The following is a 27,609-nucleotide window of genomic DNA, read 5'->3' as shown; positions in this document are numbered from 1 at the left end:
ACCCTGGGGGGGTTGTCACCCTGTTTCCATCCCCACCACCTTGCTTGGTTGTGGTCCCATCCCACCCATCCCAGCAGCCACCGGGCCCCACTCCCCATCTCCCTCGGACCCTTGTTGGCCCCCCCCAACTGCCACCAGACCCTCCGGCTCCAAGCTGCGCCCAAACCCCTGCTCTTGCCCTCATCCAGCTCCACTCCTGCACCACCAGCTGGCACTGGGGGCCTTCATGTCCTGTCCCCCCCTGGACCCATCCTGCCCCTACCCCAGCCCCTCACCCCGCTGTCACCCAGCCCTGCCCTGCCATCTTCCAACTGCCGCCTGGGCTCCATCTGCCACCTCCCACCGACCCAACCCCCTCCTACCTGCCATCCCTCCCCTCCCTTCTCCAACTGCCACCCGTCTCATGCCATGCCACGCCACGCCACGCCATCCCTCCTCCAACTGCCACCCATCCTTTCCCATCCCATCTAATCCCATCCCCATGTCATCCCATGTCATCCCATGCCACGCCACGCCATGCCACGCCATGCCACACCACGCCACGCCATCCCAATCCATCCCATCCCAACCCATCCCTTCTCCAACTGCCACCTGGGCTGTTCGGCCACCTCCCAGCACCCCAGTCCCACTTCCAGCTGCCACCCGTACTCTCCCACCCTGTCCTGTCCCACCACCTACCACCTGGGTCCACTCCTCTGTCCTCCCACTGGCACCACCCCCCCCCTCAGCCTGTGCCTTTCCCAGCAGCACACAACTGAATTCCAGAAATCAGGGGTCCGTTAATGCTGAAATTGTCTTTCTTCCCATCGGAACATTTAAACAGAAAATGCTGCATCACCCACGCTTGCCGTCTCTCCCTCCCCCAGGGGCACGGCGCTGGGCCGGGGGGGTCAGGGCCAAGCTCAGCCCATCTCCTGCCCATGGCACGAGGCTCTTCTCCGCGACGTGTCACCCGGGCATGTTGTGGCTTCCCCTGGGATGGAGGCTCCCAGCTACCTCGGTCGCCTGTGACTCCTCGGCTAAGGGCTGGTGGGTCCTTAAAGAAATGGCTTTGAGGGCATGGCTGCAAAGCAGAGGCAATGTACTGAAATGTAGAGGGAAGACAAAAAAATGCAGAGAGAGATCAGCCCTGTGGGAGCCCTTCACTGATCCCCAGCAGAGGACACAAAGCACGATGAGCATGGTGTGACACTGCAGGAGCAAAATCGGAGCAACGCACGAAGGGTCAGAGCCAGCCCGGGCCAGAGGAAAGCTTCTGCGGGTGTGTTTGTGGCAGGAGAAACACCAAATAATCTGTTTTGAGGTGGATGACAAGATAAAAATCGTTGGGTGCAGTATCTGAGGATTCAGGGCACTGTGTGGGATAATGATGCTTTTGCATTTGCTCTGTTTGCTTCCCCGTGTTCACGATTATTCTGCTCCATTTCGGAGGCAGCTGATGGTGCCGAGTTGCTGTTTTCAGAGACCTACCATAGTTGTCTTCATGCCCTTTTGCGAGTGGTAACACCTAATTTCCAACTCATTAGTGCATGTCGGTTTGTCTTTCTCCACGTGCATTACCCTGCATTCAGTCAGCGCCAACACGCGACTTCTCCATCACCCAGTGATTCAGGATCGCAGCATTTCTCTGCGGCTCTTCCCAAATGATGTTTACTACCCTTCATAATTTGTATCATGGGAAACTTTGCCGCTTCTCTGCTTGCTCCTTTTCTCTCCCTTGCAAAAGCATGACAAAATACGTGGGACTTAAACCAGTCCCTGGCTGTCTCCCCTTTAATTTCCACCCTTATGAATATCATCTCTATTAACCAGGTATTTATTTACAGGAGATGTCTTCTTTTAACCCACGGTAGCTTTGTTCCTTTTTTGGATTTTTTAGGAGGGTAAGAGACAAAGTAATGACTATTCAAGCATAAAGGAGGCACAACCATGTACAGAGACTGCTGGAGGGGATGGAGTAACGTTGACAGGCTTCTGTAGGTCTTCGAAATGGAAATGCTAGCTAAGTTGCAAAACAAAACAGCTTAAATTAAGCAAAACAGAGATGTCAGGGGAAGAATCAAAGGAAATGGCTGATGTGAGAAGCGGTGGCAGCAGTGACTCTTCCCAGGATGAGAACACACTGGTGAGGGTAGCCAGGAGGTATGAAATAGGTCAGATCTCATCCACCAGAGAAAGGCTGATAAATTGGGTACAATAATAATGCAGCTTTGTGCATGTGATGAAGTAAGAAAGCGTCTTTGCCCCAAGGCACTGGGCTCACGCCGAGGTTCCCAGATGGGGGCAGAAACCCCCAACTTCCCTACAAAATAAAACCTTCTGCAAGGGGCTGCTCATCTCCAAGTGATTCTTAACCCCTTAAAGGTAGAAAATAATCGGCAAAGCAGAAAAATCCTCTGGGGATGTGCAGCTCCTGCCTTGCTCCAGCCCAGCAGTGGAGCTGCCACTGCCAGCAAGAGGCAGGAGGGTCCCGTTGCTAGAAAAGCAGTGAAGTTTGGTGCTGCTTTGCTCCATCCCTGCTCCTCTCCAGACTTGCAGGGGACGCGGCTGGCTGAGCCCTGGCCAGCCCACCCCAGTGCAGTGCAGGGGCTGGAAAGGGCTGGCAGCAGGTAAGGAGGCACGAGAGGCGGTGGGGCACTGGTGAGGGTGGAAAAACTGGGTGCCCAGCCTCAGCTGCTCAAATCCCTCTTGGGTGTGAACACGCGTAGGTTCCTATTCAAACCAGAAGCAGATCGCTGCATGCGCTGTGGACCTTTCCTGGCTGTCCTGTGCACTGCAGGCGGAGACAGAGCAGCAGTTTCCAGTTTGTTCAAATGACCCACAGTCAGAAAATCCAACGGTTTGCATGGCAAGGGCTTCAGCACTTTCCCTAGATGTTGTTTTAAATTCACCTTCATCCTCCTTCCTTAGCAATGAAGTTGATAAACGTTAGCGAGTATAACTTACATGTAATTTGGGCAGCTACTCCTAAAACCATAAATGGTGCTGTGAATAAGAAACATGCTTCATCAAAGGCAGTGTCCTTGCATTTCCACCTTTCCAGCCTATGACCGAAAGGAATATTGCATTTTAATTCATAAAGCAGATTACAAAGCCAAACCAGCACGAGCACATTTATCACGCAGAGGAATGACACCACCGACACATTTTAAATAGAACCAAGCACAAAGTACCACAGAGACTTATCAGATTCAGGTTTGACCAGAAAACCTAATTCCATTATCTGTGCACACACACATTGGGAAGGCCAGAAGGTTCCTGGAGGCAAACGGATAAAATGACTGTTACGGATAGCAAATCCAAGGGCTGAGAAGCGCACAAAGTGGCACAAAGACAGTGCAAGCCCATATCTTGCTCACAAAGCTCAAGCCCCCAAGGAATTAGGATTCACTTAGTTTTGCAGAGCAGTAATTCCCTGGCATGGACACTGGCATGCAGTGGGATTGCAACCACACCAAGTATCTCCCCCAGCAGCTACAGAATCACAGAATCACAGGCTGGTTGAGGTGGGAAGGGATCTCTGGAGGTCCTCTGTTCCAACCCCCTGGTCAAGGAGGGCCACCTAAAGCCACGTGCCTAGGACCATGTCAAGGTGACTCTTGAGTATCTCCAAGGATGGAGACTCCACCACATCCCTGGGCAAGCTGTGTCAGTGCTCAGTCACCCTCACAGGGAAAAGTGTTTCCTGATGTTCAGAGGGACCCTCCTGCGTTCCAGTGTGTGCCCATGGCCTCTGGTCCTGGCACTGGGCAGCACTGGGAAGAGCCTGACCCCATCCTCTTGGCACCCTCCCTGCAGGTATTGATGTACATGGAGGAGATCCCCCTGAGCTTTCTCTTCTCCATTCTCCAGGCTGAGCAGTCCCAGCTCTCTCAGCCTTTCCTCATAGCAGAGATGCTCCGGTCCCTTCAGTATCTTCATGGCTCTTCTCTGGGCTTTCCCCAGTATGTCCATGTCTCTCTTGTACTGGGGAGCTCAGCACTGGACACAGCACTCCAGCTGTGGCCTCTCCGGTGCTGAGCAGAGGGGAAGGGTCTCCTCTGACCTGCTGGCAATGCTTTTGTCTAATGCAGCCCAGGACACCATTCACCTTCTTTGCTGCAAGGGCAGGAGGATGCTATTACTTTTTTTTGTCTTGAAGACTTGTAGAAAGATGTGTGGGGTCAAACAGGGTCCTTGCAATGACCTCCCCAAGCCCCATCCTTTCTAATAGCAACAGCTGGAGCATTTGGTTCCTGGTGAGACACTGCACATCTGCCTCTCCTGCTCCCTTCCCTTGGGGTGTGCAGGGCTCAGCTCAGCCCTGGCGCAAGGAAGAAGCCTCACATGGGAAAAGCATCTTCCAGGGCACGGTGTCTCCCCTGATCCCACCAGCCTGGTGCAGAGGGACCGAGGAGAAGGCTCACAGCAGCAGGAGCAGGGAGGAGGATCCCTCCTTGCCTGGTCGGGTGAAAGAGGAGCCATCTCATCCCAGACACAGCAACATCCCTGCTCTGAAAGTGCAGGTCACCAGCGTAGGACATGGGAAAGGAGATATCTTAAAGCAGAGGCGTGCGCGGCAGACCAAGGGTTTCATGACCACTGGCAGACTCTGAAAGACACCCGGCTCCTGGAGGGCTTTGCAGCTGTGCAGGTTTCCGAGGAAGAAATGGTGAAGAAAGCCATTAAGCAGGGAAGCTGCAGTAAAGCCTGACTTGGGAGTGGCTTCCCAGCTGTTCCCTGGGCTCCCTGGGGTTCGGGCCATAAGGCTCTTCTTCTTCTATGTGCAAAAAAATCCTTCCCCCCCCCGCACCCCCTCGACTATTTTCAGACTCTCCCAGCATGATAAATACTGTCATGTAGCTCTCTGGGAGTGAAGGGAAGCAGTCAAAAGCAGAAAAATCTATGCAAAAAGCAGAGGGGAAAAAACAGATATCCGTGTCACCAAATGCTGCACTGTTGGTGCAAACGATGAAAAATGGTGTTAAACCACCAAGGAAATGATGAGTTCATTCTCCAGATTCAGGGACTTCAGCCGTGATGTGTCCCAGTGGAGAAGGGGAATGACTGAGGGTCTGCCTGCAGGGACACCCACTTCTCAACCTGCAGTTTTATTTTTATTCTATCCAAAAAAACCCCAAAACCCAAGCCAAAATGTGTATCGCTCCACTGCAGATGTTATGACATTTCCAACCCAGATTTCCCTGGCTCTTAAATCTAGAAGCAGCCCTGGAAACCTCACAGCTTTGTATTTCCCTGCTGTGATGCTGCAGCGAGATCCCTTGTGAGCTGACCAGAACTGATCTGCTTTACGGAGAGAAAAAGTGTCCAGCCCAGTCACCCTGGTGACTGCAAACATTTCCAGGTGCAGACCATCCCACATGGAGAAATACAAGAGGCAGGATTACTTACCCCTGAATATGTCTCTTTTTTTCCTTGTTGGCTATGGAGGAGCTCAGCTGGAGAGCTTGGCCCTGATGGATGAGAAGGGGGGACATCAGCTGGGGGGGACGAGGTGTTGCTTGCGGCATTCAGGTGTTTCTTTGGAGGCTTTTGACTGACCCTGGTGAGCATTGTGCTTTTGGGGGGGGAAGGAGGTGCGTGAGGGTACCCTTGGGTGTCTTCTCTGTGGAGCACTGTGGTAGGTGAGGCAAGCTTTCACTTCACGCCATGTAAAAGCAAACAAAACGAAACAAAAAATAATGAAAGCAAATGTATTTTGAAGTTCTTGTGTTCGATGGCAAGCATAAAGGAACCATGGAAAAAGAATATCTGCTTTTACAAGAACTTTATGTAGAAGAATTCTGATTGCAAAATAGATGACAAACTCTTATATCATTTTAAGCTATTATTATAATGGCACTTGAAACAATCTCGCTTTGCTTTGCATCCATGTGTACATAATTTGCACACCATGTAAGCTCATGACCCACTTGGGAAGGGCATCTCAGGCATGAAGAAGCAGCAGCAAGTCAAGGGGGAGAGGGCTCTCACGGTGGAGGGGGAGACCATCAGATGAATGTGGGCACTGATAAGCTCCTTGGGGTATATATATTTTTATATGGATGCAAAACTGGACATTTTTTATTTTGATTTTCTGATTTGCTTTCATTTGGAAATGAGAAAAAAAAAATCAAATCATGGTTTTCCTACAAGGTTTCTGTTGAAGAAGGAGAGTGGTCTGAGCTGCTGGGATGTGGAGGAGCTGGAGAAGGAGGGCTGACATCCCTGAAGGCGAGGTGGAGAGCACTGGAGTAATTTAAGGGCAATAATGAGTATTAGGTGAGAATAAAGTATTAGGCAGTGTTGTTCTGGCTGACGTACAAATTGGGTATGGGAAGGATTTGGGGGTTCATATTCATAAACAGACTGCATCTCCTGGCTCAGAAATACCCAGCTACATCTGGAAAACTGGTGCTCACGGTCTGCAAGTTCTTCTGCTCGATGTAATTCTTATTTAGTTTTTGTTTCATATAAAACTGAGATGAAGGTTTGGAGCAGAAAACGCATTATGTGAATACAATGTCTTGTAAAAGGCAGCTGCATGACCCTCTGGATATTAGTATAATGCTATTGCTGCAGATAACAAATAATATTAGCTGGAAATGGTTTCTAGCTGTTAGGCAAAATTATTATATTGTCAAACGTGATGAATGAGGGAAGTGGAGAAGGCTTTAGCATCCTATATTGGTAGTTATTTGCTGTAATGTTATTCTGAATGTTGGTTGCAAGCCTCTCTACCCTGCCTGCTCTAATCTTGCCCTTGAATGCAGATGCTAAGAGCCAGCCAAGGTCTTTGCTTCCCTCTTGAGCAGCCAACAGCATCAGGCTTTACCCAGGTAAAAAAGTCCAGTTCCTCAAAGTAAATGAGCAGCTTACATTGTGCAAGGGGAAAACTCTATTTGAAAACTACGTAAAATCCTTTGGGTGGATTTCCTTCTTTTATAGACGCATGCTGGCAACAAGGTGCAGCACTAGGGCTCTTCCCTTGGTTACAGGCTCCGCGCCTTCTCGGGAGGTCCTAGAAAGGTCCTCTGCTCCTCGAGGCTAAGTCCCAGCAATACTGCAACGTGCAAGGGGGGACGGAAGTCCAAGTAGTGGCTTTATATTCATAATTTCCTGAGATAAAGGCACTTGTGCAGGAGTGATGCCTCCTGGGTGCAGCTCCTGTGAAGGACACAGAGGGGACATCTGCGGCTTAGGGGAGGTTTATTCACTTATAATGAAACAAACTTCTAAGAAGTGATAGGTGATGTTCATTTTCTGTTCATTTTTGGGGCTTTTTCACCCCAGTTTGCCCATGGGTGTTGGAAGAGGAGGAGCGGTGCTGCTGGTGGGTCTCAGCATCTCACTCCTATGGCTGCAGTGGCTGATTTCCCACCACAGTTCATGCTTACAAGCCATCACCCAAGACCACCATGGGATTTTCATGGCAGTTGGTAACATCCTACCCACTGACACTTGGGGAAACCCAAATGCATCCTTTCTCCATGGCTTAATTTTTCTTTCCCTGATGACTAGCCGAGGGGGGAGCACAGCACTCCCCATTTCCTCATAGACCACATTCCCTCCTCCTCTGGATTGCAATGAATTTTGAATCCCTTTCCAGTGCCCCGTCTCAGGGCTTTGGGAAGAGTTTCCAAGCTGTGGATGAAAAAAACATGCAAGCTCTGATGGGTTGGGCGATACCTCTCTGGGCTAAGCACCTCCACAATGCTGGGCTCTACATAGCTCCCTGCTTGATGTGCTGGCTGCTTCCTGTCCTCGGGGCACTTGGAAAAATCCATGCAATCAAAATAGTAGCTAAAATTCATATATTTAGGGCTTTTTTTCTCGGGAACGCTTGTCACTGCAAAATGACTTGTTGAGAAGAGTAAAACAATCCTATATGTATCAGGAGGGGAATGCTGGAAGCATTAGGTAGCGATAATCTCTGTTCGATGACGGTGCAGCCAATACAGGCTTATTATATTGAGCTTTTATGATTATCCTTCAAGAAGAATGTGAAAACATAAAGAGGCTTGGGAGAAAAATCATAAGAATGGTTAAAAATTTGGAAAATGTGTATTACAGTGAGACCCTCTGGGCACTCATTTCATAAGGAAGAGTTTGATCATCTCGTTTGTGAATTTACATGGGCAACAGGGATATGGTGTCAGACAAAAAATGAAATGATCTTACGGTGGGAAATGAGTAACATCAAAGTGGAAATAAGGCTTAAGTTTTTAACAGTTAGAGTAATAAAAAAAAAGAACATTTTACTGGTCATTATGAACATTTCTTTGCCACTAAACACTTTGTTAGGAGGGGATTTAATCCAAAAACTCCACTCCAGTCAAACTAGAAGTGATGGAGCTTTGTGCTGCAAGGAGACCCAAAGGCCACAGTCTGCAAAAGTTGGGACCAAGGGAAAATTAATGATCCATGGTGCCCACTCTCTAACACAATCTAATCCTGGAAGTCCCCAAAGCTCATTAGAGACCTCCTGGTCCTACGAAAGGTCTTCAGGCACCTGAAATTGGTGTGCTTGTTAGTGCGTCTGCAAGATCCCTGGTGGAAACCTCTTTCTTAACATGCATGCAGGTGTCCTCTCTTGTGAACAGGAGATCAGTGCTGAGTCTTCACGTGCTAATGAACACAAGGGCATCTTTTGTTCCCTGTCTGGATCCCATAGTACCTCCTCATTTGGAGCAAAAGCCTATGCCCGAGCGTGGTGGCCACTTTTAGGCTACCAAGATGATGCCATGCCAATGCCTTCAATGACTCTTACAAGCTCACAGCTCCTGCTCACACACTCATGGTAGAGAAGATGCTCTGAACATTAGGGACTCAATGTAGTGGGAAACACTAAATGTTTAAAAAACATTTTAAAAACAACATCTTCCACCAAAATCAACCACTATGTTTAGATGAACTCTTTCTTAACTCTCTGTCAATGCATTCCCAGTCTATGTGTGCATTTTTGGTGGTGGACAGTGCAGGAGAGTACCCATGTCACGTCCTTGCCGGCCTGGCAGAATCTTCTCCTCTCCAGCCCCCCTTGGCTGGAGGTCCTTTGCTGAGAGGCAGCCAAGAGCATTGAAGGTTGGTCACAGGAGGGTAAAGATGTTAGTACACTGGAAACAGAGACCCTTCTAGTCTTACATGGGCTATCAAAGCAATGGGTTGAATCTGGGTTGAATCAGCATCTTGAGTTAAAAATGTTAATGAAAGAATGAGTGAGGAGATAGCCCAAGCCTTCCCCCAAATCACTGTCGCAGACCCTAACACCTTTAATGAGCTTTGAAAGGTTCTGTTAAACAGATGCCATAAGACAGACATGTATTTCAGTATGTTAATCTTAGGAAAAATCAGGCATGTCTCAAAAGGTCAGAGATGGTCATTTGCACCCAACTATCTGCCTGCTCCGGAGAAAAAAATGAATGAAATAAGCTCTAGACAAACAATCACACTTTCCAATGCCTGATAACATCTCTGCCTTAAATTTGTGGTTCATGGTGTTTTATTGACTGTTGCTTCACATTGGCTTTCATAATGCAGAAACCTGTAAATCAGGCTGTTGGATATAAGGGGTGGTTGATGGCACTGTATTGCACACAGGCACCGGTTCATCCAGATGTACATGCTGCATTTTTAATTTATCTTCAATGTTTCCCACAGTTCTGCAGTCCTGTAAAGTGGTTTTGTAGTATCCTCACCCAGGAATAACAGTCCATGGTCACCTCTGTCATTTGTAGGGAAAATAACTGCTACTACCCCTGAAACTCTTAAATGGAGGAATTAAAATAATTGCATCCTCCACAGTGCAATGTGGAGGGGAAAGTGTAAAGAAACATGGTACTGCCCTAGTTCAGGTTTATTTAGTGCATTTTCAGCTTTATTTAGTGCATTCACAGCTTTATTTAGTGCATCTATGATTTAGTCACTGAAGGGTAGAAACCAAATTAGAAAATTATAAATATTACAGCAACTCTACTAAAAACTTCACAGAATAGGCTGAAATACATTAACAGAGGGTATGCCATAGTTCAGGGGAACAAAACAGAACTCCAAGGGCAATGATGTCTTAATCAACCAGACGACTGAAATAATAAATAGCATGAGGCTTCTGCACTGCTGTAAAATTTACCCAAATAAATTGAATTTTTTAGAAAGGGGAAAGATTTTCAGAAAAATAGACTTTTTAACTGCAGACTTTACTTCCTTGTTCCGTAAAGTGTAAATGATGGGGTTTAACAAGGGAGTCAAAATAGAGAAGACAACGTTGCTCATGACATGGACATCAACGGGGATGTCCGCTCTGTAGGACACGTACGCCACAACAATGGAGGAGTAGTAAGTGCCCACCACAAGCAGATGGGAAGTACATGTTGAAAAAGCTTTCATGCGTCCTTCTTTAGAGTTGATTTTTAGTACAGAGAGGATGATGTGGATGTATGAGAGGGTGACGAGCAACAGAGGGACAACCGACACTGTCATAGCGATGGAGAACCCCAAGAAGGTCTGGAAATTGGCACTGAAGTCTGAACACGCAGCTTGTACCACTGCCAGGTGGTCACAAAAGCAGTGGTGAACCGTGGTTGTGTGTCCGTAAGCTAGCCGAGAGGTCTGCGTGACGACGGGTACAGGTATTAGCAGTGCAGTGATCCAGGCACTCGCTGCCAGCTGGATGTTCACTCTTCTTGTCATCTTGGCCGGGTACTGGAGGGGGTTGCAGATGGCTTCGTAGCGGTCATAAGCCATGACCACCAGGAGAAGTGCCTCAGTTACCGTGAGTCCGTGAAAACTGTACATCTGCAGAAAACAGCCCCGAAACGAGATGGTTTTAGCGTTGGCCAGGAACATCGCCAGCATTTTGGGGATGGTGGTGGTTGTGAACAGCATGTCTAACACAGCGAGGTTAATCAGGAAAAAGTACATGGGTTTGTGAAGCGTATGGTCGACCACAACCACGGTGATGATAATGGCATTACCAACCATGATCAGCAGGTAGAATAGCAAGAACACAATGAAGAGGGGGGTCTGGAAATCCTGGAGAGCTGGAAACCCCACCAAGAAAAAGACTTTAGTGGAAGCATTGCTGCTGCAGCTTTCCATGGTGGAGCTGGTCAAAACGCCTGCAAGGATGAAGAGAGAGTAAGGAAACAGGCTGATGTGCAGGAAGACATTTCTCTAAGGAGCTTTGCAGAGGTTCTGCAAGGAAAAACCACGTTGCATGAAATCTCACAGAGCTGAGCACATTGCAAGACACAGCTTGGCCCCTCTTGTCTCTAACCTGCAATTAAGATGATTTGAATTCTCTGTTGATTATGTGGATTACATCTATAGATGGCACGCTCTTCAGCTTTGGGCACGAAGGGCAAGGATTTGTCTCACCTAGCTTTGGGTGCTCTCCATGCAGAGCCCCGCCATCTGCACTGGTCCTCCTGGGTCCCTTTTCTGGTCCGTGGGGAAACGGCGCATTTTTGGGGAGGCAGCTCCTCTGCCCCATTCTGCACCAAGGAGATGAGCAGTGTTATGGAAATGCCCATTTCTCTTCTCTAAGGGAATTCATGGAATTAGCTCAGAAGCAGTCAATCATCCATCTCTCTTTTGCTAGGTTATTACAATCTTTGCTACCCAAAGTCATTCTCATCACCGTTTTTCATGCCCATGTTACTTCTGGTTGGCTGCTTGCAGCTCACTGCATTTCCCACGGTCATTGCAGCATGCAGTTGATTTCTGCTGCTGTTGCTGTAATTCAGATGAAAATGTAGAATTTCTTTTGACTTCCAGGTCATTTTCCGCTACATAAAAGCAAAGGAATTTTCATGGTAATTTTTTTGGCTGATGTAGGTCAACATCATGTCTTTTACCATAGTAAGAAATGTTTTAGAAATTCATGAAGTTCAAAGACACTGTAATAAAAAACTAGGAATAAGTATCTGTCAGTGACTTCAGCTCAGATAGAGGGGGACACGATGTGTGACAGCTTACAGCCCTTACATATCTTTATTTTATATAATGTACTCTACAATTGCATTATTCATATAAGCGTGTGATACTTTTTGGATTTCTCCAGGAAGGTTAAGAAAGAGTGTGCCATACTTTTCCATTTATATTACATTATGAGCTTTTAAGATTCCTGAGTTACAAAGATGTTTTTTCCTCTCAATAGAAATACTTCCTTTGTTGCTCATAAAGATTTAATGCATATTGGAAAGGACTATTCTGCCCAAACTCTATGGAATAGAAAAATAAAGCAGTGTTTTGGAAACTTCCAGCATCTTCTATTCAAGCCACGAAACAGCTGCTGCACTTTCATAGGCACAAATTCCTTTGGATTGTATCTATTTTCTTTAACATTGGGTAAATCAAAACTAAGATAATGTTCAGAAGAAAAACCACCCTTGTTTTCATTAGGTTTATGCTAAAAAAAGAAGGAGAAATGAAGCTTAATTAAGTTTTTATGCCTTTTCTTGGTTTCCTTATCCCAATTTAAGAGAGGGGAAATAAAGCTCTCTTGGAAATGTTTTGTGCTTGGCCACAAGTAGTTGAGAGTAATGGTTGGTCTCATGCAATTTCCTAATATTATTAAATCTCTGGTAATTTTCAGATAGTTTTACCTTTCACCCAGAAAGTCATCTCCATAACCATATAGGAGAGATCCATTTAATATTACAAATAAATAGATTTTCTGCCACACTGAGATTGAAATACAATTGATATTTCATTTACTCTCTACCTCTCATCCAATCTACCCTTCTCCATTTCTTTTCCTTGTTATTATTTTTTTCCAAACTGGTAAGCTTCAAATATGTAATTAGTGTAAACAATGCCATGCTATTGAAAAACCCAAGACAATTTATCGTATTGAATTAAAATTGCCAGCATGTAATGTCCTTAAAATTAGCATTGATTTGAAGTTGTTTTCAGACATAGTAGATCAAATTCTCGATCTTTGGAGCCTGTTGACATTTATTACAATCATATTTTTCCATCCTGGACCCCATGAGAAAAAAGTAAATAAAAATGAAACACTTAATTAGTCTGAAAAATATTACTGCATTAACAGGATAGTATCAACAATAACTCACGTGCACTTTGAAGTTATAACAAGGTCTTCCCTTTCCTTAATGTTATCTTTAGTGGGAAGTGCAAAACTCCTGCAATAAATCAATGGGCAAAGCCACTACTGATATTGAACGTATTTGAACGTGCTGCCCTGCTCCCCACCCAGAGATGCTCCCCAGAGATGCTCTCCGTGATGTTTTCTTACCTTGAGCTGGGAGACCCACACGTTATTTTCCCAATAGAGCATCTCAACAGTTTTGAATCCCCCTGTTGCACAGCAGATGGAGATCATACAACAGATTTGCATAGTCAAGAGGAGCAAAGGAAGAGTTTTCACTACCCAAAGTTTGCTGTGTGATGGAAGTGGGCTGTTGTGTTGAGGCTGGTGGAGAAACACTGGAGGAAGACCAGTCTTTTCTTCCCAGATCTGGAGGAGCTTCCTATAGATCAGTATTGGCGCTTCCTTTGGCATTTCCTTTCCAATGCCTGGGTCACACTCAGGGGGGTGTGAAGGTCTCCATCACCCCCTCTACACCACCCGAGATGTAGTGCACGGCCAAGGCAGAGGAGCAGCTCTCAGGTAGGGCCAGCAGCTGCTCTCCCAAATGTGGGCACAGCCCAAATGCAATTGCAACCACAGAGGATTCCGACTTGTATCTGCTCTAGCTCCACCTCTTTTCTCCAGGATTTCCAGGTCAAGCCTGGTACGTGGCTCATCTGGTGCAGGAGGAGCGGACAATTGCAAAGACAACGTGCATGGGACTGGGCTGGGCAGTATCTCTGGCTGCTCAGGAGTTTCCTTGGGTGCTGTCCCTGCAGGTTGGCCTCTGGTTCTTAATTCCACCTCAGACAGGAGCCCAGGACTGCTCCATACACCATGCTCAGGTATGTCTAGGTATGTTGGCCAACATCCAGCCTCTTTACATGGGCAACCAGGTGACTACTTCAGGCATCCCTGGGCCACTTTTGTGAGCAGCGTATCTCCTTGCCCTCTCCATCCCCGAGACCATTGCCTCTAAACCTCACAGCTTCTTCTTTGGGAGGCTTTGTCAAGTGTGGCTGAGGCCAAGGGGAAAAATGACAGCCCTTGAGAGCTGTGTGGACTGGGAAATCCAGGCATGCAACATGAGAAGACATTGCCAGCTGGCTCTATAGTCAATGGAGGGAGACATTCCCTTTGAGGGGCAATTCATAGCTACTAAACTAAACTCCTTCTCCAAATGTCCTCCCAGGCAAATGTCCTCTTGCTCCAGATGCCTACATAAATATCTTCACTGTCCCCTAACCATCTTAAGTGAAAACTGTTGGATGGCAATTAGAAGGGGTTAAATCCTGTCCTGTGTAAATAGGTTCTGATGCACTCAGGCTTCTGTGGTGCAGGATGTGTCCTTGGACACCATACAGAAAAATACAGATTTGATTACAGTATTAGCAATTCATGAATAATGCACCCACTTGCATCTCAGAAGCATCTAGATACGTAACAAAAACTTGAATCAGTCTCATTTCCATTGCTCCAACCCAATTATTCCTCCAAACTGCAGTTATGTCTTTGATAAATGAAAGAGCTGGAGAGCTCTGCTAGGTGGTGGGATCTGGTGGTGCTCCTGGAGTGTGTCCTCAAAGTCATTTTGCCCAGGATGATCCCTGGGAGGAGAAGTCAAGCCAGAATATAGGTGGGGTTTATGTACCAGTTCGTTAGGTCCAATGTCCTGGGGCTGAATCCTCAGACTGGGGGAGATGGGATCAGCAGAGCATTGCTGAGGGCTTGGCAAGAGGTTGAGATGTTTTGGGGAACCTGAGGACAAAGATGGATCCCACTTTGGCTTGATGTGTGAAGTGTGCAATGGGATTCATGCCAGATTGGGTCAGATATTTTTTAAACAGAATCTTTGAAATAAACTTTTACTGTAGTGCATGGTTTGCATGCATCTTGGAATGCTCAGTATATTTTAATATCTCACCCTGTGCCATTCTCTAGTCATGTCCTGACCAAAAGCTATCACAGCCAGAAACAGTAATATGGTGGAGCCGTGCAAGTCCCTCCTGAATGGACTTTGTGTCCTTGATTGATAGCCTCCAAGTGCTCACAACACTTCTTGACGTTTTGGTGTGAGATTCACACATTCTCCATCATGTTTCTGCTGTGGATGTTATCCTCCAGTCCAAATCTTGCTCCAGGGACTAACAGGGGGATACCAGCTATGTTTCCAAGCAGTCAAACCCACATAACTATGATTTCCTGAGCTTAGACTATGGATGAGAAATATCTCCCCTACCTTTAGTCACCTGAACATTTAGTTCTAATATTCTTCTTGGAGAACAGGTAATAAGATGTCTTTTGCATGGCACGAAGGAGGAACTCATTGCTGATTATAAACCATTTGAGCTGTGATCTTGTCTTGTCAGTTATAATTTAATTTTTAATTACAGGTAGCTTCAGATGCACCCACTATAGATGATTCTGGGATTATCTAGCCTCTGCTCATTCTCAACAAATTGGTAGAAAAATGTGTTACAGGACAAGAATCCCTCCTTCAGGGTGGCAATTTTATTAAACTACCCAATTCTGTGAAAAACCCAGACACTCAGGACTAATAGCTGCTCCAGCTTAAAATGTCATCACTGGCTTCCCTAGGGACAGGACAGAGATGGTCAAGGTGTCAGTTGGTTCACAGCAGTCTGCTAGACTTGAATGTTGTATGGCCTTGAGCACACCAATGTCTGGTGGTATCTGACCAGATGGGTGCAATGCTTCTCTGGGGAAACTCATCTCATTCAGAAGCAGACATCTGGATTAGCTGGAGAAATTGCACCATGAAAATGCTATACATGAAGTCACGGGGACTTGCTCAAGTGTGTCTAGCAGATGTCAGCAAAAGAGGCTGCTAAATGCTGTAAGACAAATGACCAAGTCACAGAAGTATTGACGTTGGAAGGCACCTCTCGATATCATCTGCATCATCTGCAGCAGGTTGACCAGGACTGCGTCCAGCTGGGTTTTTAATATCTCCACAGATGGAGACTCCACAACCTCCCTGAGCAACCTGTGCCTGTGTTTGGGAGGGGGACAAATCCCTTCCCTGCACTACAGTTGCACCGAGCAGCAGCCTCCCCACGCCATGCCCTCTTCCCGAGCACATCTGGCCAGGTGTGGGACAGGGCAGCAGAGCTGTCAGACAGAAGCCAACCAGACCTCCCTGAACGAGACCCTGGTGCCTCTTGAATGCCAAGTCCTTTCATGTGGGTGCTCCCCCTCTTCCTAGCTGGGACCACCTGTTGGGATGGCAGAATAGCCAAGCCCCATGCTAGTTCAGCTCGGTTCATTACTTACAACCCATACTTCTTTTTATCTCCTTTTCTTCTCCCTCCTTCCCTTTGCCCTCAGACTTGTCTGAGCTACCTTGTCCCACTGCCACACTCTGCTCCTCCAGCTCATGAATCACTTCTCCTCTGCTGTCTGCCATTGTGTGAGTCTCACTGGTGCTCCCTATGGTTTCCTCTCCTTGCCTGGAGCTCAAACCCCCCTGTGTCCCAGCCTCACCTTCCCTCAATCTGCAAATCTGAAAATTTTTTGCAAATTTTCAAAAATTTCCAATTTGCAAATCAACACTGCTACCGCTTCTACCCTGTCCCCCCTCTCATGATCATATCTGGTCATCTGGTTTCTGCCATCACTTCTTGGAGCACCTCTTGGTGCAAGAAGACCAAAGGCATGTGTCCCCTTTTGTCTGTGCAGGAGGCAGGATCTGGCCCTGCTCCATGGACATGAGAGCAAGTAACGTCAACGCTAAGCCGTGATCACGCTCCGCACAAACAGGACTGGTAATGACTCTGCTTGTTTCCATGCATTTTCTGACATACACCTTCTGGAGCAATTTCCCACTTGAATTTCTGATTGCATCCGAGCGGACGCAGTGCCCCTGATGGCGGAGCTCCTGGGTCCTCATGTTAAAAATACTCCCCATAAACATTCAGGAGAAGTTGCGTTTCCAAACATGTTTGTTTTGAAACACTGATTTGTACACTTGTGTGGCAACGCCAGTGAAAACAGTGCAAATTGGTCTCTTGGTGGCTCGCAGATCTTTGGGGTTTTAGAAATGTTTTTCAGAATAATTAATATCCAGGGACGGCACAATCAGGGCTTGCATGGCCGGTGCTGGAGTGTGCTGAAGCCTAGGGGAGCTGGAGCCTCAGATTGCATGGGTCCCAGTGAGCATGTAGTAGGAGTTTTAAAGATCTTAAACTCTTTAAACTGTTGGGGTTTTTTTTTCAGTCCTGACATGTTAAGAAGCTCTGGGTGACTTGGTCTTTGGAGAGAGGTTACATTTTGGGCTGCTCTGCAGATATGGGGTGTCATCCTGGAGCCACTTTTTGTTCTCCCATAAGTAAACTCATGAACACTGCTGTACCCTGCGGATGTCCCAGAGTAGCGCAAGTGCTTTCATTCTCCTAATTATGACTTGCTGGAAAATACTTTCATTTTCGCATATATGCTAGATTTAAAGAGAAAAGACCCAGCGAAGAATTCATTTATGTAAAAATTTCTTACATTGATGCCATCTGAAATAACTTTCTATTTCATTATTTCTTTTTTAAAAAAAAAACAATAAAAATAACATGTCTGCATAAAAATCAGTTAGCAGTGTTTGGCCAAGAACATAAGAGCACAACTGATGCCCAGCCGTGTCAGACCATGGCCCAGCTCACCCTGTTTGCTGTCCGCAGTGGAGATGCTAACAGGGACAGCCCATTCCTGGGCTTCCTCGCATTCACACTACCCCAGCAGCCAAAACTGTCACCCAATCCCTTTGCCATCTCTTCATGGACCCATTGTCCATCAACTTGACCTGCTGGTCCTCTGCATGTCTATGGCCTCATGGGCTGCAAATCCCTGAGATGCACTGCCTGCTGCATAAAACCAGGACTTTCCTGTTTTAAACCATTCCTCTACTGGTTTTGGTGAGCATCCCCTGGTCCTACTGTTGGGGGTGGTTCAAATGCCAGATCCGCATTCACCTTATCTCCATCCCCTCCACCCTGCTCCCTGCTCGAGCTGGGAGTGATCCTCTGTAGGAGCAAACTAATACTTTTGGAATAATGAACCCAGCTTGCCCCAGTTCAAAAGATTATTGACCACACCATTGATTTCAAATTTCAGAAGTTCTGGGTAGGAAAATGCTCATTTCTCTTCGTGTGCCTAAACCGCTGGATGTCACTCCTCGGCTACCCAATTTCACCAAGCGTGCACGATCGATAATTAATAAAATAGCTGAATAAGGGAAGATTAATAAATGGATATGCTATGAACAAGGTGAGCATCACAACTAGATCTAATCAGTATTTGGATGCCATAAAAATGCCTTTCCCTACAGCACATGAATTCTATATAAATCACTCCCATAGCTCAAGTTGCAAAAACAAGAACAGAGAGGGCTATGGGGGCAGGGTGAGGATGACACCTTCCTTCGTCCCTTGTGCTTGTGGTTTTTCTGTGCACGAGGCATGTGCTATCCTGTTAAAAAGGGGTGAAGGACTCAGTGACTCCCCAAAGCACAACTGGTCCTAAGCAGCTTGTACCCCACAGGCTCTGGGATGCTCTGCAGGTGAGCAGTCCCAAATTTATAGGCAGGGCTGGGTGTTTTCTGTGCAGCGGGTTGAGAGGTGGGTGGCGGTGACTTGATTCACTGGGAAATGCATCTGAACATCCCTGACTTTGCAGATGGGGAAACTGAGGCTGGCGGGAAGCCGGGATGTCCTTGGGATCTGCTCAAGATGTGGGTGGGTGCAATCCTAGCTCACACAAAACTGTGAGCAGCGGGAACCCAGAACAGCTGTTTGGTTTTTCCTTTTGCCTCCCTAAAAATTGTCAGTTAAGTCATTATTTTTTTATTTCCTCCCTTTGCCCAGAGATATGCACAGAAATAAAGTTCAGACCCAGCCCCAGGACTCTCTGGAGAGCTGCTGGGCTGCGGGGTGAAGGATGCTCGGGGCATCCCGACTCCGGGACTTTGCAAGCTCCCTGCTTGCATGGAGGGAGCGTCCTCCTTCTCTGCTCTAACACTGCCACCCCCCGGCACACCGGCACACAGCTCCCCGGCCTTGGGGGGCCCAGTGTCCCCAGCACCTGCCGAACCACTCCTCTTCTCTGCCAGTGGCAGAAGAGATCATCCATCCACCCATCCATCCATCCACCCATCCATCCCTCCCTCCCCTCTGTCGTCCATCTCCGTCCCAAGCTGCAGTGGTAACTACCAGCTGATGGCTCTGCATGTTTCCACCAGCTTCTCAGCAGGTAAATAACCCCCACCTAGTTATTTTGGGGGGATACATGGCCCAAGTGACTGGCACTTGGGTGAGTGTCCCTCATGCCTTACCTCCTTGCAGTGTCCATCAGTCAGACCAAACCCCCTGACTATATACGGCATTCAGGTTTTCACCTATGGCTGGATTTATGACCGATGGACATGCTTTTAATGCTCCCTAGCGCAGTGCTACAAGACAAGAAAGGGTCTGCGATTATATCAGCACAGCCATGCCTAGCTCAGCGACTTGGACAAATGCGCTGGTGGAGCAAGGCTCACCAGGGTTTGCAATGTCTGCCCTGGACCCACGGTGCAGACCCTAGAAGGGTTGGCTGGAAAAAGCTTTGTGGCCACCAGTCAAGCCTCCCCCTGCAAATGGGACTGTCTCCTGCATGGATCAGGGCACCACATCCTCAGAGCATCCCTTTTTTTTTTTCTGTTGAGCCCAAAGGAGCTACCTGGAGGTGGAAATCTCCACTTGGTCAGGTGAAGCCCTACCGTGAGACGTGGGCTGGTCAGGGCCCTGCAAACCTCATGTTAGAGTCATAGAATGGTTTGGGTTGGAAGGGACCTTTCAAGGTCATCTAGTCCAACCCCCCTGCCAGGGGCAGGGACATCTTCAGCCAGACCAGGTTGCTCAGAGCCCCGTCCAACCTGACCTGGAATGTGTCCAGGGATGGGGCATCGACCACCTCTCTGGGCAACCGAAATGCCCGAATTTGCACTGTGACTCCAGGGACATCCAATGAAGTCACCAGCGGGTGCATCAAAGCAAACAAGAGGAGGTGGCTCTTCATGTGGGGTCCCATCTGTCCTGCCGTGGAGCTCCCTCCCATGGGATACTTCAAGGTGAATCTGACACAAGTTCAAGGAAGGACCTGGGATGTCAGTGGAAGAGAAATTCAGGGTTGCTAAATAGTTAATGACTGTCCTGACTGGGGGAAATGTTGAGTTGTAAATGGTTATAGTCTTGGGGCCACTGTTGGACCATCTCATGGATGAGGTGGGCTGCTAGCCACCTGGACATGGGTGTTCTCTTAATTGCTTCCTGTAGCCTTTGGGAGTTCCTCACAAGCAGGATGATTGCTCGGATGTAGACATTTTCCTCTCCTATTTAGAAAATCCAATTAGTCTGGCTTAATGAGAAGGTGCCATTGTGCCTGGGAGGTATTTTTCTGATGTTGCCACAGCTGAGGTCAGCCCTTCGGAGAGGTGGCCAAGTGTCCTGCTCATGGGAGGCTCTCTGGGCGTAAAAACAGAGGTCAGTGATGGAGCATGTCAGCTTTGCTGTGAGACTTGCTGATCACTTGGAAATCAAGAAAACAAAAAGTTAAATTTTAATACTTTGAGGCTATTCTGTGTCATCCTGCTCGGGCAAAGGCTCTGATGGAGAGGACTTTGGAGCTTCCTGAATGTCACCATGGCACTGCCTGTGCTGTCCCTCCTCGGCTGTCAGCAATAGCTGGCTCTAAGCTCAGCTTATCTCCGTGTGCAGCTGGCATGGCAGGGTTTAGCGTGGCTCCTGCCTGTTTTCTCAGCTGCTTTCGCTCTGCGCTTTTCCAGATTTACAGCCTCTCACCATGACTTTCCAAAGCCAGCACTGGAAGAGACCCTGTCCTCAAGTCCTCCAAAATAAGGCCCAAGCAGTTTGAAAATACTGAGATTATCTAAGCACTCCCAAAACTCCTCTTTCATCATTTTTGGCTCTGTCCATTCCCCTCCACTGTAGCTGTCTACTTTGCTCACAGCTGCAGTTGACCTTTTGGTGAAAATTGATGTGAAAAAGCCATTAAGCAGTGTTGGCTGGCAATGCCACCATGGAGCAGAAGACCACCTGCTCCCTGGGCTTTCTCCTTTCCACATGCTGGTGGCCATCCTTCCAGCTCTGGTGCCCATCCTTGCTGGCCGGATCCCCCCTACGTGCTCCTGCTGCTCTTCACTATTGTCCCAGCGATCTCACCCAGTTCCCACCTTCTCTGGGTTTCCTTCTTGGCTTGAAACCAGAGCACCAGACCATGCTCTTACAACACTTTCTATCCATCCCTTGAGTTGAAAATCCCTCATTTCTGTAAACTCCATTTTTTTTTACCTTGTTAGCTGCCTGCAAAGCTTCCTCCACCTGATCTTCATGGCTTTGTAGCAGACCCACACAACAGTGTTCATTTTGCTGTCCCATCTCCTACGGGCTTTCAGCTGGTCTAATCCTCAGCATTGTCTGAACTTCAGAATAGGTCTGTACCTCCGCAATGGTACAGAAACCATCACGCTCCCCTTTTGCTCCTGTCCACCCTTCCTGAAAACGTTAGTCCTTTTCCTATTAATATTCTAGTTATGGAAATTGTTTCCTGGGTCTCTGATTGGGCAGTAGGAGCCATTGACCCAAGTCCAGGCTTCCTCTTCCTATTCCCCTCCACACTCCTTGCATTAAGATACACCTGGGATGTTGGGTGGACTGACCCATCATCATCTTCATCCCTCTTTTCTACCCCTGTTAGGACTAACCCTATTTCTGCATGGGTCTAGGTCCTCACCTGGGTCCCACTCCTTCCCTGCTCTCCCCGCTTGCTGTCTCTGCTCCTCATTCAGGATTTATGGATGAAAGCCAGTGAGTCTCTGTGCAGAGAGCTGCTCATCATGCATCCTCCCCGCACCTCCACTGGCCTCCTTCTCCCCAACAAAGTCTGTGCTAGGGCAGAGCAATTTCAGGATGGTTGTTGTTATTACTGGGTTGTCCTAGTGAGCACATGGTTAAAAAAACCCCAAACAAACCTTTGACCTGCCGTATTCGCTTTTTTGGGAGAAACCCAGTTTGGAGTCTGCTGGAGACAATCTGCCCTTCCCTGTCCCCTGCATCCTTGCAGCATCACTCTCCTGTTTCAGCAATACCCAGCTGGCGGCATCACAGAGGGCAAAATCCCCAAGCCCTTTTCTTCCCCTGAGGGTTTTCATATCTCATTCATTTCTTGGGCTGCATTTCTTGAAGGACGGTATCTCTCAGTCCCACAGATTTTTAACTGAAATTCTCCCAGATGGACTCTTATAATGCCAAAATGATTTTTTAAATTACTTTAGCCCAAGCTATGTCTCTCCTGGCTGAGCCATACAGCCTGGCTTTCCTTCCCAAGGACTTTTCCATTCTAGAAACTGATTACAATTCTTTCTCATCCCTTAAGGACTGACTGGGTGTGGGCTTGGTGCAATTATATTTCAATTGATAGGTGATAGTAAACATCTTCAAAAAGAGAGAGAAAGGATACTGGTGAAAATGGGAAGAATGCAGTGCTTTATCAGCGCTGTAATAACATTTACTTACATAGCAATTTATTTAGCCTGCTCTAGTAAAGATGAAATGTATTATAATTTAGATAACTTTGAGGGCTGATAAAAGCACAGTTCTTCTAAGGATTTCTGTGTATAAATTCATGTAAAGTTTCACTTCAATAACAACTGCAAATTACAAATGCTTCCAAGAAGCAGGAACTCGTTCAATTATTAAGCACCCGGCGGTGCCTGCCTTGAACTCCTGCGCAGTCTGGCTCAGTGACTGATTACTTTTCAGTAAGATCCTTCTTAGGAGAAACTCTGCCCCTCCTCACAGCATTGCTATATCGGCCCTCAGGTCATTAGAAGCAATTAAGACTAATTCTAAGCCTGCCTGGACAGAAAGGCTTTAGGGAATAGCAGGAGGTGGCAGGACCTTGCGTCTCCCCATTAGATGTGGACCAAGCTGCCCGCACTGGACATGGTCAGGGGGCTGTTTTCCATACATTAAGCTTCAATAAATCTGCCGCCACCACAAATGCCATTAATTAGTATCCATCTGCAGCCTCAGCAGAAAGTCTGTGTGGACAACGAAGGTGTTGCAAAGGACCTTCTGCATTTTAAAGCCGTGCTGAGAGGATAGCAGGTGTAAGTGCTCACCCAGCTGACATCCTCGACCAAGGAAAGACCTCGTTTTCCACGATGCTCCGACTTGTATGACGTACTTCATAAAAAAAAAAAAAAGGAAAGAAAACAGAAAACCAGATGTTTCTTTCAGTGCATTCTTCCTATGTGCATACTCACGGTTTAGCCACTTGCCTTTCTATAATACCATCAGGTTTCCTAATTAACACCTAGCACTCAGATGTAGCGAGGGGTGGAAATCTGGACTGGACTATGAAGGATCATGACTTGCAAGCTTTTTTTTTTTAGCTGAATTACAAACAGCATGATGGCCTCTGTCCATAAATCGCAGTCTCTCTGACACCATGTCCCCGAGGAGTGAAGTGCATTAATAGACTTGAAACTCTCCAAGAAGTGCATCTTGTGCAATTATGCAGCAACATAAATGCTCTGAGCTCAGGCATCCTCTGAGTGCGGCGTAAATCCCCCGCTGGAAGGTTTTCAAGTCAAAGCACATCCTTCAGGAAACATTATTCCTTCTGTGTTATTCATAAAAACCCATTCTCATATTTTGAAAGATTTTCCCAGACTGAAGGCATCTCACACATTGCAGGCGCTGCTGTCCCAAAATAGTTACGCCCAAGGGAGTGGGCTGGCAGTTTCGCAAGAATGGAATGGGGAAAAGTTGTACTTTTTCCCTTTTTTTTGCTTTCCTCCTCCTTACCCAGGGTAGGATTTCTCTCTGACCCTTCCCAGCTATTGCTGCAGATGTTGAAACCCAGCTCTGTCACAATTTGCTCTCCTGGGTGTCTCTATAGCACTGCCCATTCATAAGAATTGAAATTTCAGTTGAATATATGCCTTGAAATTTCCCTCCTCTGCTGCTATAGAAGAATTTCAGGATGAAGTTCAGCAGCAGAATAATGAGGATACTTCTCATTGCATTTGTACAGCCCATGGGATTCCTCTTTCTTCAGGACAGGAAGGAAAGTCCCGTGGTTGAGGGACAGGAAAGGGAACCATGAGTTCAGCCTCTGTTTTTGTCTTTGGCTTTCCTCTTCTGAACTCAGCCCGCATCGACATCTGTGCTACGGTTGCTGACAGCTCTCAGTGCAACTCCTACATGCATTAAAAGGCAAGGCAGGGATTCAGAAAGCAGCCCCAAAATATATAGAAGCAAGGCAGCTAATTACTGCTGTTGGACTCCAGCCACCCAGTTTAGATCCCAGCTCTGCAAACAATTTTTGCAGAATTCAAAACATTTGTGTCTTGGATTTTGGCTGGCCCTCTGTAAGACGTCAGCAGAGCTCAGATGTAAAATCCCGGCCTTAATCCAGCTGTTTTTTTCCTAATCCCACACATGGAAAAGAATCAACCTCAGCCCCACAAGTGATGTGTCCCATTTCCCATGCAGGACACTGAGCTGCTCCTTTGCAAACCCAGCTTAACTCTTGGACCAAGAGCAGAGTTGGAGTAACCAGCAGAGCCTGGGCAGATAAGAGCTTACTAATGTGCCTTCTTCCAGGTTGGAAGCCCCAATTTATTCATCTATGGACATATATAATCTCAGACATGTGACGTTTTATAATCTCTTAGCACAAGGTAAGTGTTGTTATCATTTGCTGCAAACTGGTTTTAATTGTTCCAAGAAATAGTCCTTCCACCACGTCCTCTGGAGGATTTAACACCTCTGAACTGACTGTAATGAGATTGCTATTAAAGCACTTCATGTAGCCCATTCAGGTTTCAGTCACTGGGACTTTCTTAATGCTTGGTTTTCAATAGGAATGATCCTTTTCACTTACATGGGAAGCACTCAGGGTCTGCATGTCCAAATATTTGAAGGTCAAAGGCTTGCCGTGACCTAAAAGCTGGAAGAGCTGCAGGAAAGCTCTTGGTCAGAGAGTGGCAGCAGCAGGCAGGAGACAGCTCCGAGCTGGGAGCCACGGGGCTAGGGCACCGGGAGAAACACTTTCCTTCCAAGGAGTTCGTGGGCTTTTTTAGAATTGTAGAACGGTTTGGGTTGGAAGGGACCTTTCAGGGTCATCTGGTCCAACCCCCTGCCATGGGCAGGGACATCTTCAACCAGATCAGGTTGCTCAGAGCCCCGTCCAAACTGACCTGGAATGTGTCCAGGGATGGGGCATCGACCACCTCTCTGGGCAACCTGGGCCAGGGTTTCACCTGCATCCCTCTCCCACATGATGCAATACCAATTCATATTGCTAATTCATATATAGCTAATTGAATCCCTGCAGCCGAAGGGGATGGCGGCTGTTGTACTCCCCTTGCCCAGGGGTATGTGTGATGGCCACAGCCGGGCTGCATGCGCCCACCAACCTCTGACATCCATTAGGTTAGAGCCAAATTCCCTTCAACTCTAATGGTTTGCAGAAAGCTGTTTGCATCCTACAAGGGAAAAGATGAGTGAGCAGCCTTTGGGGCTGCAGGAGGAGCCTGTCTGACCATGGAGATGCAACCCAGTGCTGTGCCATCGAGTCGCCAGCTTGGACCAGTGGGACAAGGGCATTTTGCTGCGAGGAGACGTTGCTCCTCTGCCTTTGAGGGTGTCTGGCAAACACCCGGGACCTGGGATGGAGCAGCAGCCTGTGCACTTGCAAACCTCGTGCCGGCTCACAGCAGCTACAAATGAGGTGCTGAGGAAGAGGAGTCAATAGATGGTGCTCTTCTTTCGTGCAATATCACAGTGTGATATTGCTGCCGAAAGGGCTGTCCACCTTTCCCTGCTGGTCTCTAAGCATGGGGGATGATGACCCCCTCGTCCGGGCCATTTTGGGTGTCTGCTTCTTGCTACTCTGCAGCTGGAGAGTCTCCTCTTCCCACCGGGTTATTCCCTGCTGTTGAGGAGCTCTGACCTCCCACCCTCAAATTAAGCACGTTTTGTGGATCCTGGGGGGCTGTCTGTGCATGCCGCACCGCCTCTCTGGAAAGAAAGGAGTTATGCAGCTGTAAAATATTAATAATACATTTTTTAGATCTAATAATGCCTTCCTGAGATACCGCAGAGCCAACAAGAGCTGATAAAGTTTATTTTCTCTGCAGTGCATTATCTGTCTGATGCAGCCCTGCTTGAGAGGACAGCTCAGGGTCACTTGGGCAGAGTATTTTTGAACGCACTGCTTTGGCTGTCTCCTACTTAGCAAAATGTATCTCTGCTGCTAGAGCTAATAAAGCCATTGTTTAATTATTATTTAATGAGCTTGTGCAGGGAAAGCAGATAATCTTCCTTTCGGAAACATCAAGTCCCTCTGCCCAGAGAGCCCCCTTTCCCATGGCTGGTCGTCCCATCCGTCAGATCCCAGCAAGAAATGCTGGGAGGAAAATGTGGCTGTGCCTTTCTCAGCTGCTGCTGCACCACAACCCTGAATTGGAAAATATCCCATCTGGAGTTTCCATCTGGGAGCTTGTTGTGGCTCTTGGGATGAAAAGAGAATGGGGAACCCACCAAAAGTCTCTCCATCTCCCCCAGTAGCTTATATTCTCCTTGGATGTGACTTTGCATCTATCCTGGTCCCCAAGCTACAACAGCATGAAATCCAAGTGTGAATTTGTCCTGGCAAACCTCGCCTGGGTTTGTGCACCCGTTTGCAGCTGAGACAGCCCTGGACACTGATGTTGAGAGCAGCCGAGGCCATGTACACCCCGGCATCCTTGGGGAAGGCAGCAGGAGGGGCCGACAGCAGCACCTGGGCAGGGTGCAGTGTTTTGGCCAAGGGGTAGCAGCAGGTGAAGGGACGGACTCAGTTCCCCAGAGCTTTGAAATCATTTGAAATCCAGGTATTTGAAGAGGTTCAAAACAACCTGTTTGGCTGTTTTTTGGAAAAAGATGCACACAAATGGCTTCTATGGAGACTATAAAGTGAACTTGCAAAAGTGTGTGCAGGATAAGGGTGCATGAGCCACTGAGAGAGCAGCAGCTCATGGAGTCTCCTGGCATTTGGTCCTGAAAATGTTACCTCCAGAGACTGTGGGTTATCAAGCAAAGCAGTAAACCACCTTCAGCATTAATTGTTCAGACCCAATACCTCATGCCAGCCTTGCTTTCCCCTCTTCATCCCATCAAAAGCTCAAGGGAGGCAATGATGGCCACAGCAGTCCTGGAGCGCTACCAAACCTGGGCTCCCCTGGACCGAGGGCATGTCTGAGCCTCGGAGGATCCATAACTGACGTTGCTCTGCTAAGACCTTTCCCTTCTTGACCCTTTTCCAAGCTATCAGGTCCCTGAGCAGCCCCTGGGCTTCCCACCGCCATGGCACAGTGGCAGGTGGAAAGTGAGAGGGGAGGGAGCTGGAGCGGGACCGTCTTCCCAGTCCCACCCAAAAGCTTTATAAATCGGACTCTGCATCTGAGCTAGTCCATCTGCAGA

General features: G+C 47.6%; 2 protein-coding genes across 2 annotated transcripts in view; one reads left to right on the top strand and one right to left on the bottom strand.

Annotated features, from left to right (window-relative positions):
* Positions 1-10,146: 10,146 nt before the first annotated feature.
* Positions 10,147-13,290, bottom strand: LOC115353534 (olfactory receptor 2AT4; the record flags this gene model as incomplete). Its single annotated transcript, XM_030043105.1, has 2 exons — positions 13,238-13,290; positions 10,147-11,096 (listed from the first exon to the last, which is right to left on the bottom strand). A coding segment is annotated over exon 2 (930 nt), but the record flags the coding sequence as incomplete, so codon positions are not given.
* Positions 13,291-24,741: 11,451 nt separating this feature from the next.
* The window catches only part of SLCO2B1 (solute carrier organic anion transporter family member 2B1), a 64,478-nt gene continuing 61,610 nt past the window's right edge, over positions 24,742-27,609 (top strand). The window contains exon 1 of the mRNA XM_030042974.2: positions 24,742-24,824. The gene's annotated coding sequence lies outside the window, so the exon portion shown is untranslated. The remainder of the gene's footprint in view (positions 24,825-27,609) is intronic.

The sequence above is a fragment of the Aquila chrysaetos genome, chromosome 19 (assembly GCF_900496995.4).
Source record: "Aquila chrysaetos chrysaetos chromosome 19, bAquChr1.4, whole genome shotgun sequence".
Classification (NCBI taxonomy): domain Eukaryota; kingdom Metazoa; phylum Chordata; class Aves; order Accipitriformes; family Accipitridae; genus Aquila; species Aquila chrysaetos.
This window is presented reverse-complemented; position numbering and strand designations above follow the sequence as displayed.